The sequence below is a fragment of the Aptenodytes patagonicus genome, chromosome 3 (genome assembly GCF_965638725.1).
Source record: "Aptenodytes patagonicus chromosome 3, bAptPat1.pri.cur, whole genome shotgun sequence".
Lineage (NCBI taxonomy): Eukaryota > Metazoa > Chordata > Aves > Sphenisciformes > Spheniscidae > Aptenodytes > Aptenodytes patagonicus.
In genome coordinates, this window is record NC_134951.1 from 57,559,874 (window position 1) to 57,572,751 (window position 12,878).

A 12,878-nucleotide genomic window follows, 5' to 3' on the forward strand; every position below is an offset into this window, starting at 1 on the left:
TGCTATAAATTTCTTTTCACTGGTAAAAGCGTATTAATATTTTTGAGCAGTTTCTTCCGTATGGATGGTTGGTTTGCCTGTCTTCTAAACTTACTAAGAAGAAATGACTGGCATCCCGTCACAGGAAGATTCATTAGGTTTCTTTTTTTCATTCTTAACTTGCTCACCTGATTTTGCCCAGAGAAGGCTGTGAACTTATTGGCATAACTAAGATAGCTGCATATGGACAGCTTTGAAAGGGATAGGGTCTCAGCTCTTGTACTGCCTTATTGTTAGAAAAAAAATCTTTAAGTAACAAAATCTGGGTAGCAAAGGAGCCCAGGATGGGAAACGGGAGACGGGGGAAAGGGGTGTACTGCCATGAACTGAAGAACTAGTTTATTAGTTAAAGTTTAAAAAGAGGAAGAAGGATTAATTGAATGAAAAGGTACAGAGCATATTTTGTAGCATATGATCAGACAGCATTAGGTCACACACACACAGAAGGAGTGGAACAGAATCAAATCTCAGCTACTCAGCAATTCCAGGACAGCAAGATGTGATGGCATAACCTGAAGAAAGCAAGGACACGTGGAATACAAAATGTTTATAATAAGAGTATAGAAATATTTTGGGTTTAATGTGCTTAAATTTGCAAAGTACTTTTACGGCATTTCATTTTCCATAGTAAACGAAAAAGACTGACCTTTGTTTTCTTAGAACTGACTAGTTGACTACCCAGGGTGATTTACCTGATTACAAATGAGTTAACTCCATAACCTGCCTCACTAAGGCTCCTTAATTTCATCATAAAACCTGACAACTTCTACCTTTCTAATCCTATGAAAATATTATATATTTTCTTATAAACTCAGCTAATATTTTTCACTTAATCCACAGCCAAGACTTAAAGAATTGCACAGACTTATTTATGGCACGTATAGATTGTAGATTAGTGTAGATTGAACAGTAAAGCCCTGACACTGCTGGTTGCTGTAGGACACTTGGACTGGGTTACAGGACCCTCCCTGTCCAGAAATGAGACCTGTAGTGGACCTGTAGTGTTAAAAGAGCAGCAGTAAGTAATAGCAAGAGAAAATCAGTGCAATGGCTTGTGTGACTCTGTACAAGAGCTCACCCATCAGAGCCTCCTTCAGAGCTACGCTTGGTTTTGCAGACCTGGTTCTTTCCTACCCACTAAAATTCATTTTCAGCCAAAAACTGCTAATAAATGTAATGCCTTAAAATAGCAGTATAATGTACACAAATGCTTGTAAGCTGTACATGCCCACTCACAGTGCTACTTCTCAGGCTGCTGCTCTGCTAAGTATTAGTACTATTAATGATTTATATGGTGCCACTGAGCTGTGTGACACTTCACAAACATGTAAGAAGACTGGTTCAACCGTAAAGTCAGAATAACTTCCTCGGTTTCACAAACTGAGGTAATGGGCCTCCAGGGGAGGTCAGTCCACCTGGAGGGTAGGTGCAGATCTGCTTGCAGCCAAGACCCCCAATAGTTAAGCGTTAATTTTACCTGGAACGAGACAAAAGGTGTTACAAGAGTTTTCCTAGAATAAAAAGACTTTTCCATATGTCTTTCTGAACTGGGCACTGAGAAATGCAGCTTACAACTCTTTCGCTTGAAGAAGCAAGTCCAGTTGTTATAAAAAGAAAACCGGTGCTGAGTTGCTCTTTTCCATTGTATCCGTGGATGTACAAGATTTTAGATTAGTAATGTGAAGAGGAAGTTGAGCTTTATGAGACTAATGACAGGAATTTGGGACAGGATGGGCCTTGGTCGGAGCAGCTAGAAAGAGAATGATTTGTAGAAAAACGAAACCAGTCTTTTGCTATTCCAAACAAATAGCAAATGCCCCAGCAAAACACTAAATAACCTATTGCAAGACCTTGCTAACATGACTAAAACAAGATCTATTCAATATGTACTGGCAAAGCCCCTCCAGCATGTGCGTGCACACGTACGCACACGCACACGCACACGCACGCACGCGCACGCTGCATTTAAGACCAGCATTATGCATTTGCTACAACCACAGAACTAGTTAGACTACAGCTTTTTCCACCTGGAAAATGTTTGAGATTCATTCAGCTGCAAATGAAAAGATAGAAAATAAAACATCAAGGAGAAACCTAATAAAATATTAAACAAGTCAATTTGTTTTCAGCTGACCCCGTCATTTTAATAAAGTATATTTTAAAATGAAAAGATGTTTCAAATAACAAAAATAATCATTTTGTTCTAAAAATGTCTTTCATTCTGGCATTGTTTCCATCCCCCTTGGAAGGCATGAAATTTAATGCAAATCAATGCAAACCCAACCATTAAATTGGAATTCTGGGTTCTTTTAACAGAAAGCTATTTTTCTGAACACTTCCCAGCTAATGCTTCACGGCTGTTGCGGCAAGACAAGTGTTAATTTAAAGGGCAAGAAAGAGCTGCCCTGGGAGAACAATGCTCTGAGCGAACAGGAGGCCAAAAGCAGCCGGGCCGTGGGGCTCCGCGCTCCCTCCCCTGCCCCTCCGGCTCCTCCCGCCCGGGACCCTCTCCAGCCCCCCGGCTCCCCAGGCTGCCGCAGGCGGGGCTCGCCCGGGCCACCGCCGCGCCCCGCTTGGCTCCCAGCACAGCTACTCCCCCGCTTTCCAACCAGGGTGGTCTCTCCTCCCTCTCCCACCTCTTTCTGCGAGTATTTACTGGAAACATGTTTGCTTGGAGGGGAGTAATCTTTTTTCGCACAGAGCTTCCCCCCCCCCTTTTCCCAGGAAGCTTGTTCCTGGAATCATATTTTACTACAGATAAATAAAACGGCCAAAATTAGGCTCAGAAAGTGAAGTAGCAGGGTTTCTTGGCTGTACTCTTTCCCCTGTGCGGTCGTTATCTGCTCCAGAGAGGTGCCGCTGGTCGTCAGGTTCCCTTGTTAACCCGGTGGTTCTCAGAGGCAGCCCATGTCCCTGTCTCCGTAATGAGGTGCCTTTGCAGCGGTTTCACCTTGCTTCTGTTATTTCTGCCATCCCGACATCTGCGAAGACCTTATCAGACATGGTGAATTCTGGTTTCAAGGTACGCTAACCATTGCCTCTAGCTGCCTCTAGGTAAAAATCAAGGCAACAATATTTGCTAATAATACGAAGTTATTCTGGATAGTTAAAAACAAACCTCTGCTTTAAAGAACTGCAGATATACTTTCTTAGACTGCCTGACCAGAAAGCAAAATGGCAGGTCAAATTCAGTGTAGAGGAGGTGGTGTTCAAAGTGAAACCAAGTCCTACCTTCATAGGACTTCACTGACAGACTCTGAGCAGACTGAGATTACCCCTCAGGACTGAGATTTTTTTATTATAATACATAGCTCGATAAAATAACAACTCAGTGCTTCATGGATGATCAAAAAGCAGTTAAAATTCTAGAAATTATTTCAAGGAAATACAAAACAAAGTCACATCAGTATGCCATTGTAGCAAACTGTGATTCAGCTGCACCTTCAATGCACTGCAAATCTTGTATGCCCCCCGTTTCTCCTCATGTAAAAAATGATACCCGAATCCTAGAGAATGGTTCAGGTGGCAACATGGATTAAAAAAAAAGTATACAAAGGTATACATCAGACAAGGAATGACTAAATATATTAGGGGCTCTTCAGCCCGGAAGAGAGGGGGGGTATGATGAAGGTGTACAAGATCATGAGTAGATGGAGACACCAGGTAGGGATCCACTGTTTTATCTCTTCCCCTTCCAGAACTTGGGGGTATCAAATGGGGTGATGTCAGGTTTGAATGAAGGTTAAGCGCACTTGCTATACAATGTTTTGGATGTTAAAAGTCTGCATGGGTTAAAACTGAAACCAGACAAATTTATGGAAGAAATACCTCAACAGGTGTTAGATGCAAAGGAAATCCCTGAAATGCAGATTCACGGGATCCTGAGTGTGTTCCTGACCTTGCTTCCCCTGTCTCTGTGCTCCTCCTCAGCTATCCACTGTAACCAAGAGGTAACCAGACTAACTCAACCTTCAGTCTGATTCACTCTTGCTGGTTTTACGTCCTTTTTGGTTTTATGTCTTTATATTATACTGCTGCGTGGTAACAAAGCAAAGTGTCCTCCAGACCAAGGCAACCATTTCAGTTAGTGGCATGTTTTCTTCCACAGCAGCAGCTCAGTGCTGAGCATGGCACGTCTGGTGCGAGCCTGGCGGCCACCTGCACCACCACTGCCTGCTCTGCTACCTCTGTGCCATCTACTCAGCTGCCCAAATTGCTGCAAGGACCCTTTGGAAGGTACAAATGACCCCCAAAGTTCATTGAAAGTAATTTAGGTTCTCAGAGTTTTGACAAGCCATTGTGTTTCCACTGTGCTTGGTTCCTGCAGCCCCAGGTACGGGCAGCATCACGCCTTGCTGTCTTGCCTGAAGTAGCCAGTACCAAAATCAGGCTGGCCCAGCTGGAGGCAATGTTTGCCTGAGCCTGGGGTGAGTCTCTGGCTTTGTGGTTAACCTCTGTGCCATGATAATGCCCAGGAAGAATCAGTGCAATATAAATTACAGCATTCGAAATCTGATCAGGATGAATGAATTCATATTGCTGATGCACCCAGTGAGGCCAGAGAGCTCGCGGTTCATGCAAGAGGCAGATGGTTTTGACTCTAAAATCCCGGATAAGTGGTTGTGGCAGAGAAGATGACAGTGACCACCAGCTCCCTGGCTGGCTGCACATCTGGGTGTCACCAAGCATGTGACAACAGCAAACTACCGCACTGCCTACATCATCTCAGAGAGCTTCAGCTACATGGTTACAAGCAAGCAACAAAGCTTCAACTTCCTTAATTCTGAATGCCAGTTCACCTTATCTAGATTTAGACAAGGCAAACCATAGCTAGGAGTCTGGTCAAGCTCCCTCAGGGCATGAGTGAAACCTACAGACTCTGGGAGCAAATGTTTTCATAGGCAGCTCAGTCTTCCAAGCCCAGGAATCCCTTCCAGATATTTTTCTTCATTATGCAAGCCTTTTCCATATTTTTTCCACTCCATGCCATCTGCTTAGCTTCTGCTGGTTTAGGGGTGGTTTTCTTTTCTGGGCTACAAAGCTGCCACTACCTGCTACGGAGGAGGGAGTTCAAAGTCTGTTTCCTGGCAAATGGTACTCTGGTAGCTAGAGCCTCAGTGGAAAGCACTTGCTGGGTCATTGCTATGTGTGCACTGGCTAATTTGCTCTAACTACTTTAAAAAGATTAATTGATTAGCTTGAAAAATTAACACGATTATAGCTGAATTTTCTTCCATAAGAGAACAAGCTATATTGTATTGCTAATAATAAGGCAGGATAAAAAACTGTCCACAGTTCTGGGTGATTTTCTCACATTTTATTCACACTTTTAATCTGTTGCCTCACTGAAAAGCTTCAGTGGAAAGATGATGAGGTTTAAGCCATTGCTAGTTACAGTGCATGTGTGGTCAAATACAAACTATTTTTACAGAAACAAAGATACATCTTTGTTGTTTTGATGTTGATTACTAGGGTGGGTTTCCACTGTGGTCTCCACTTGACCTTGATACTGTGCAGTGAGCCTGTGCTCTTCTGTTTCCTCTAGGGAGAGCTGCTTCTATGCCTCACTGCATCTCCACCACCACCAGAAAGTGAAAGCTCCGCGAGCACGTCTAAGCCGTGGAAGTTTCAGGACAGTTATCTTTCACTTTTCCTCTTCTGACTGAGGTTTCACTCTCCTCAAAGTAAGGGGAGGCAGAAAATGGATAAGTTACGTGGGGCGATGGATTTCTGCATCCGCCACCAGACCGTTCTGGGTTACAGCATTGTGTCCCTGCTGACGGCTGCCAGCGAGTGCATCTTCTCCTCTGTGGTGTTCAAATGTCCCTGCAATTCCGGGAACTTGCTGTATGGCTCTGTCTTCCTCGTAGTGCCTGCCTTCATCCTCCTTCTGCTTGGCTACATGGTGAACACCAGGACATGGCGCCTGCTGACAGGCAGCTGCCCTCTGCAGAAGCGCTGCAGCAGCAGCTCCTGGAGAACCTGCACCCGCTACTGCATCGTGCTGGTGCCGGTGACAGCCAGAGCCTTGGTGGCCCCCCTCACCTGGATCGCGGTGGCCCTGCTCAGAGCCAGCTTCTACGAGTGCGCGGCCAGCGGGAACAGCCTGATAAAGAACCTCATGTGTAAAGATAAAGAACAAGAGTGCCACGAGCTGCTGGTCAAACTACCCTGCGATGAGAAGTTATCGAAGAGTGTGTCGGGTGAATTCCTCAGCCTTCAGGCACAGTCCCAGGTAAAGCCTCGCCGTTCCTCTCTTCACTCTGCGGGCTTCAACCCTGACTGCTGGTGGTGCCTGCTGGGGACTGTGAACAGTCCTTCTCTCTCATGCTATATAATTAATGAAAGTACATGATTAGCAAAATTCTTTAGCGAAAAACACTAACAGAAAGGCAATAAGTGTGTATTTGTGCTATTTTCTGGTTTTGCATGTTTGCATGGCAATTGTTTGGCACTGCTGTTTACAAAACCTCTTTCAAAGCTGGGCAGGGAACCAGCCTAGAGGCCAGGACTTTGCACAGCAAGTTTTCTTCTCATTTAATTTAGGCATGGTGCGAGTTCTTCTCTTTTTCCACTTTTATGTCTCTAAATATCTCAAACTTTTGTAAGTATGCATTAACTGAGGGTAAGCTGAGGTCATGAGCAGAGGAAGCTGGTGTTTCCTTGCAACAGAGAGACAACTGGCAAGTGAAACAAATAAGGACAGCTTGTTTGACTACGAATCTCAATGCTTGAACCTATTAATAATTTCACGCATGTATTCTAAAGAATAGGTAAAATATGCATCTGTCTTGTTAAAGTGTTCTTGTGCTGATGGCAAACTGCATGATCAAAAAAATAGCACTTGTGGTTGGATTTTTTTGTTTGGTGTGAAATGAAATGCCCAGATTTTGGCAGCACTCCCATTTTGTTTCTGGGTTTGTTTGGATGTCATCTTAACTCCAGTAGAAAAATCAGGTTTTATCACTTTTTCTCAGGAAAACATTAAGGCTGGTTAATGGAGTTAAATTTATAAGAGATTATAATTACTTGGATTTTTAGAAGTTCCTGTTTAGTACAAATGCTTATTAAAACAAAAAAAAATGTTTACATTTCTTAAACATTTAGCATGCTGCTCCTCCAAGAAAGAGGCTGAAAAGGGGCAAACTCTATACCATTGAAGGTAAACAAGGAGCAAAATCAAGGAAGACTGACTGTTACTGATATTGCAATGAAATCTAAAAGAAACAAACCAGTCAAACAAAAAAACAAAAAGTGTGAGAGCATTTTTGTTACTGACCATTATTTTTAATATCTGATCTACTTTCAACAAAATTAAGAACGAAAAAGAACACAAACTCATTTTTCTTTAGCATTCAATGTTTTTCACTTGAAAAAAAATCAGCCTGAGGTGGAAGGGGACGCTGTGAGATCTCTGCCCGGAGCTTCCAGCTAAGGACCACTGGGTACTGGAGGGACCAGCATCTACTAGGACAGCCGCTTTAGGTGGGGCCTCTGAGACTTATCTAGGGATGTTAAAATCATGTATAAAACAAGAATGAATTCCCATATTCGATAGTCAAATCCGTGTCCTGCCTACAAAACATACAGGACACAACTTTTCCTGTGTGCTGTGGCAATGGGCTATTGTTTGCAGGCTCAAACATCAGGGAGAGGAGGTACTTTCCAAGAGCAGATAAAACAAGTCAGCAGGAGGTCTAATTCGCCACACTGGAGGTAGACAGGGTGATTCTGCTCCCTCTGTACCATAAATCTGACCACAACTGCAGAAACTGCTGGTCATTACCTTGCCTTTAAAGTTAAGAAAGCTGGATATAACTGAGGAAAGAACTTCACTCCACCTTCTCTTTTTTTGGTATTCATCCTCAATCCAACAAGATCAGCTCAGGGGTGCAGAAGCTCTGTAAGGCAGGCTGAATTGTATCCATGGTATCCTCTCTCTCCACAGCAAGCAGACTGTTACAGGCACTCCAGGGTGTCTTCACTTACAGTTTTCATGTCTGCTTCAATGTTAAGTTCTGTACTCCTACATATGACCATGCAAAACCACCGTTAACCCATCTATCTTTTTTCCAAGCTGATAGGATGGCTCCTGATAGCCAGCGTCATGACTGTGGCCCTGATTTCAACATGTATCAACCGCTGTTTCTCCCCGGTTAGCTATCTTCAGCTCAAGTTCTGGAAAATTTACTCGAAAAAGGAATGGGAGCTCTTTGAGACCAAGGCTAAAGAGCATGCAGCCAGGCTGGCAGAAATAAATATTAATTGCTTCTTTGAAGCCACTGACCCAGCACCATTTCAGACTCCCAGCAATGAAGACTGGCAGAAGATTTCATTCTTGTACACCTTCAATTCGCAAGAGCAGTATTACAGCATGATACACAAGTATGTTAACACAAACAGAGGCAACAGCGTCACATTCGGGGAAGGAGATCAGAGTCCCCCTGTTTTAGGATTTGTGGATGAAGCAAGTGCAGGCGAATCAGGGTTTTAATGAAACAAATCCTTTGCAACGCTGGCAATCTTTTAACCCTACTGATATAAGAAGAATGTTATTCTGTGCTCTTATTGAAATCTATGCGAATTGTATGTAAAAGCTGATAGTTGTAACCCTCTGCAGATTTGTTTTTAAATACACTTTATTACTTTTGCTTAAGTACATTTCAATAAATACATCTGTCACAATGGGAGTTTTCATATGTTGTTGTTCATTAAGAAGAGTCACATGTGTAAAATAATAAGCAACCACAAAGATGTCAGCACATAGTATGTCAAATTATTACCAAACACCTTAAGGGCATTTGGCAGCTGGAGTGAAAATACCAAACCTTCGTACCCGGCAGTATCAAAGAGACAAAACAGAATGGAAGTTTTGATCAGAAATTCAGCTCAGTTTATTAGCTGTCACTTGACACTATCTCTTTCAGTGGAGCCTAGAGCAAGCTCTAGACTAAAATATTTACTTTCAGTCAATTAGTTTCTCAAGGCAAGGACCGTATCTTTTAAAATCTGGGAAGAGATTAGCATTTTGGAGCTACCTGTGCATAACAAAGGAGTCCATCAGAATGACTTCAGCTGCTTATCAGTCTGAGTAGATGACCAAAAGATTCCAGTCTTTTTACCCCTATGTACTCAGCAGCTTTGGGTAATAACAGTGAAACTAAAAACTTCCATGATGGCGATTTTTCTTTACCGCTGCCTGATCTTGATCACCTTTTGCAGCAGACCTTCTTAATTAGCTCTACTGCTCATTTCCTGTAATTGTAAAGCTCTTTAATGGAAAAAAATAGGCATTTGAATGCTGCAGGGGAAACACACCAACATTAAACTTCCTGCTTATATTCCTTTTTTTTTTTTTTCTGAAAAATACGTAATTCATAGAATCATAGAATAGTTTGGGTTGGAAGGGACCTCTAAAGGTCATCTAGTCCAACCCCCCTGCCGTGGGCAGGGACGTCTTCAACTAGATCAGGTTGCTCAGAGCCCCGTCCAACCTGACCTTGAATGACCCCATAATTATTATGGGGTTTTTTAATATATAATATTACATATAGGGTTTTGGTCCTGGCATCAGTACCTAAGCTACACCTGGATGTCGCTGTCAAAGACATTATTTAACTTGATCCATGTTGTGGTTTAACCGAAACCAGGACAATCCAGAATGGAGTCTAAGTGCAAATTAGCATGTCTTGAGGGGTTAGGCTTATGCATAACATGGCAGTATAGGTGAAGCTTATATTAACAAACATTTATATAGCACAGCTACATACTTAAGGACATTATAAATCCGCAATCCATATTAGCAAATAATAATGTTCTTATCAAAGAACATCTAATTATAATAAACAAAGATACTAGTTTTGAGTGAAGCATGATAAAGTTCAGTTTTTCTCTGAAAAGCTTTTTTTAGAGAGCATTTTAGAGAGGTGAGTCAGATTGTTTGGTCCGGGCTGTCCTTTCACTCCTCCTAGAAATCTTCTCCTTCTAGACAGTAAAGTCGTAACTTGGAAACTATTCAGACAGACAGAGAGGAATCCCATGAAGTTGTTTGTTACAGTCATTTTCCAAGGAAGAAGGAAGGGAAGAGCCTGTTTTAACTAGCTGAATATAACTAGCTTGGAAGCTTCATTCTTATTATAAACTGAAAATATAACACTTAAAGGGAAAACAAGATTTAACTCTGTATGTAGAAAAGAATTTTCAAAAGCATTCATTTTGTCACAGAGTCACTAACTTGCTCAGTGCTCTTTTCCTTCCAAGAAACTTGATGATAGTAGAGTAACAAGTGTCCAATTTGTTACTTGTGCCTCCAGGAAGCACAGTTCAGTTAAAAATGTTCCATTTCATGTCTCATATTGAAGAGTTTATTTGTTCATTGACGTCTAGAGAAAGATAAATCTACTCCAGAATGCCATAAATGGGAAGAAAACAATGTCCTGGCCCCACCGCGATCAGTGCCAAAACGTTCCTTGATGCAGTGGGGCCAGGCTTTACCTTAGAGATGTAATAAAATACTTTAGGATAGACTGAAAGCCTCCAGGAACAAGCCATGCCTTACTCCAGTTCCTGACAAGAAGCTGCAGTGAAAACACCCTCAGAATTTGTGTTACTCCTCTCAGCTGCATCTGGGTGGGCTTTTGCCACTTCCCACTCACAGTTGCAACTGCCAGCGTCTCATTACCAAAGCTGCCTCAGCTTTCCAGGGAAGACACAGAGCTGGCACTTCTAATTAAAATCAATGAGCAAAGGCTTCAAATGGGACTGCAATATGTATCTTCAAGTTTGCCGGCACTGATGGCAGTCTATTTTTCACAGATAAAGTGACTTTTGGGGGAAGGAAAAAAAATTATATCTATGTATAAGGATAGAAGCAGATATTTATATATTGGTTTTGTATGCAGTCATGTGAATTTTTATTTTTCCTCACCTTTATGTAACAATCATGTCTTCTGTACGTAATTACATTTATAAAGAAAGAAATTTCAAAGAGAAGCTTCAGCACACTTGTAAGTGCTCCATTAGACACCTCCAAGAGAAGGGCCTACACTAAAACGAAACACTGAGGAACACTTCTGTGAATATGCTACCAAGCAAGACAAGCAAAAAACTGCATGTGCAGAGTAGCTAATGTCAGCAACTAATGGTAATGTAGTGTGGGTCAATGTTGTTTCTATTGTTTATTGCCGTTTTTCTACCTAACTTTTACTTACTCCATCTTTAGAATACAGTGGATGAGGTGATCCAGTGTAGAAAGAAAATAGAAAAAACACTGATGGCAAAACCTGTGTGCATTGAGCATGTCTGCCCAGCAGAGCTGAGCCAAGAGGACTGATGCTGCATGACCAGATGCACAAGCGGGATATGACATGAGTATGAACTAGCACCCAGCCTAGTCTGGCAGTCTCGTGTCGCCTCTTGGCTTGATCTCAAATCCGTGCTGCCTTGACTGGCTCAGGCATTTCTGCTATATGTTTGTTTGCACAGTGGAAACTTATCCTTCAAAACTTACCGTGTCCAAGTAGACGTGAAGATTTCCTCGGGCTGTTTATTCTGAAATACTGAAACCTAAAGAAACAGCTTTGATGTCCTACATGAAGCATCACCGCAAATGTTTGGCATTGAAGGACGGGGAGGAAGCCTTGGCCACACCAAAGCCGGTGTGGCAAGACTGTGTGTGCAAAGGCCCCAGGATGACACTAATGGTCCTTGCTTGAAAAATGTTGTAATATCCAGCCCTGACTAGCTAATGCCTGCAGGCAAAAACTCTTTAATAGGCCCTGAATACACAGAAGTCAGCCTACGTGTCACTGCAATGTGGTGACTGACACTTTTTAGCTGGCGCAGACCTCGACAGAAAATGTTACCATAGGTGTGTGCATGCACACACACCTGCGTGCAAGTCTAATGCAACAGAGTTTTAAGTAAGAGAATTGTATCTAACAAAACAAGGACAGTATAGGTTATTCACTTTCAAGATGATCATAAAAAGAGGAGAATATTTGGTTGGTAGGATGTTGCTGGAAAAAGGAAAAATGGCCATTGCCTTGTAAAGAACCTTTTTGTGGTCAGCCAAAGTTGCCACATGTCCATCTCAGCCAGCTGGGCATAACCAGCAAAAACACCACCGAAGGCTCCTGCACAGGCAGTGAAATGAAGCAAATTCCACAAGACCTTTCAGCCCTGATTAAAAAAAGAAAAAAAAAATAGGGAAACTTGTTACTAGTTGTAACACGTTGTTACATGTTGTAACTGGTTATTCCGAGCAGGTTGGGCTGAGCCCAAGGCTGGATAATGAACAGCTTAGTTTTTGTTCCATACAAAATTGTTCTCTTAAAGCTCCATTACACTACGCCACCACTGTACAACACTGTTAAGACAAACGAAGGGAGAAAGATTATCATGAGGATTGTACAGACCTGGTGGGAAGGAACCCTGCTGTCCCCAAGGTAAGAAGTGCCCCTCACTTAGCAGGATTAAGAGGTAAACAGTCTGAGGGAAAAATAGGAGATGAGGGTACAAATCGCAGTGATAAAACCAGAGTTAACTCTGGGCTTCACTGAACTGAATTGAGGGTTTGAATTTCGGTTTAAAACAAGTGCTTTGGTGAGAAGAAGGTGAGCTGGCTTTGTGAGTAGGGTACTGTGCTAGGACTTGGGTTTTGTCCAACCCTTACCCAGATATCTTGCATTACACCAGACAACAGTAAACCTTTCCTATAACTCAGGTCTCTGCAAGGCTGCTATTTCTCTACTTCCCAGTCATGTTGTGGTAACAAGTCCACTGCCAAGGGGAAGATGTTCAACAGCTGGTGATGAAGGGCAGGTAAGAACAGACACAAT

At 42.5% G+C, this 12,878-nt stretch overlaps 1 protein-coding gene across 1 annotated transcript; it reads left to right on the forward strand.

The window, feature by feature from the left end:
* Positions 1–5,673: 5,673 nt before the first annotated feature.
* CALHM6 (calcium homeostasis modulator family member 6) lies at positions 5,674–8,720 on the forward strand. The gene is made up of 2 exons (XM_076335472.1): positions 5,674–6,274; positions 8,117–8,720. The coding sequence occupies exons 1-2, from the start codon at positions 5,741–5,743 to the stop codon at positions 8,531–8,533; spliced, it is 951 nt and encodes a 316-aa protein (XP_076191587.1). The 5' UTR covers positions 5,674–5,740; the 3' UTR covers positions 8,534–8,720.
* The last annotated feature ends 4,158 nt before the right edge of the window (positions 8,721–12,878 follow it).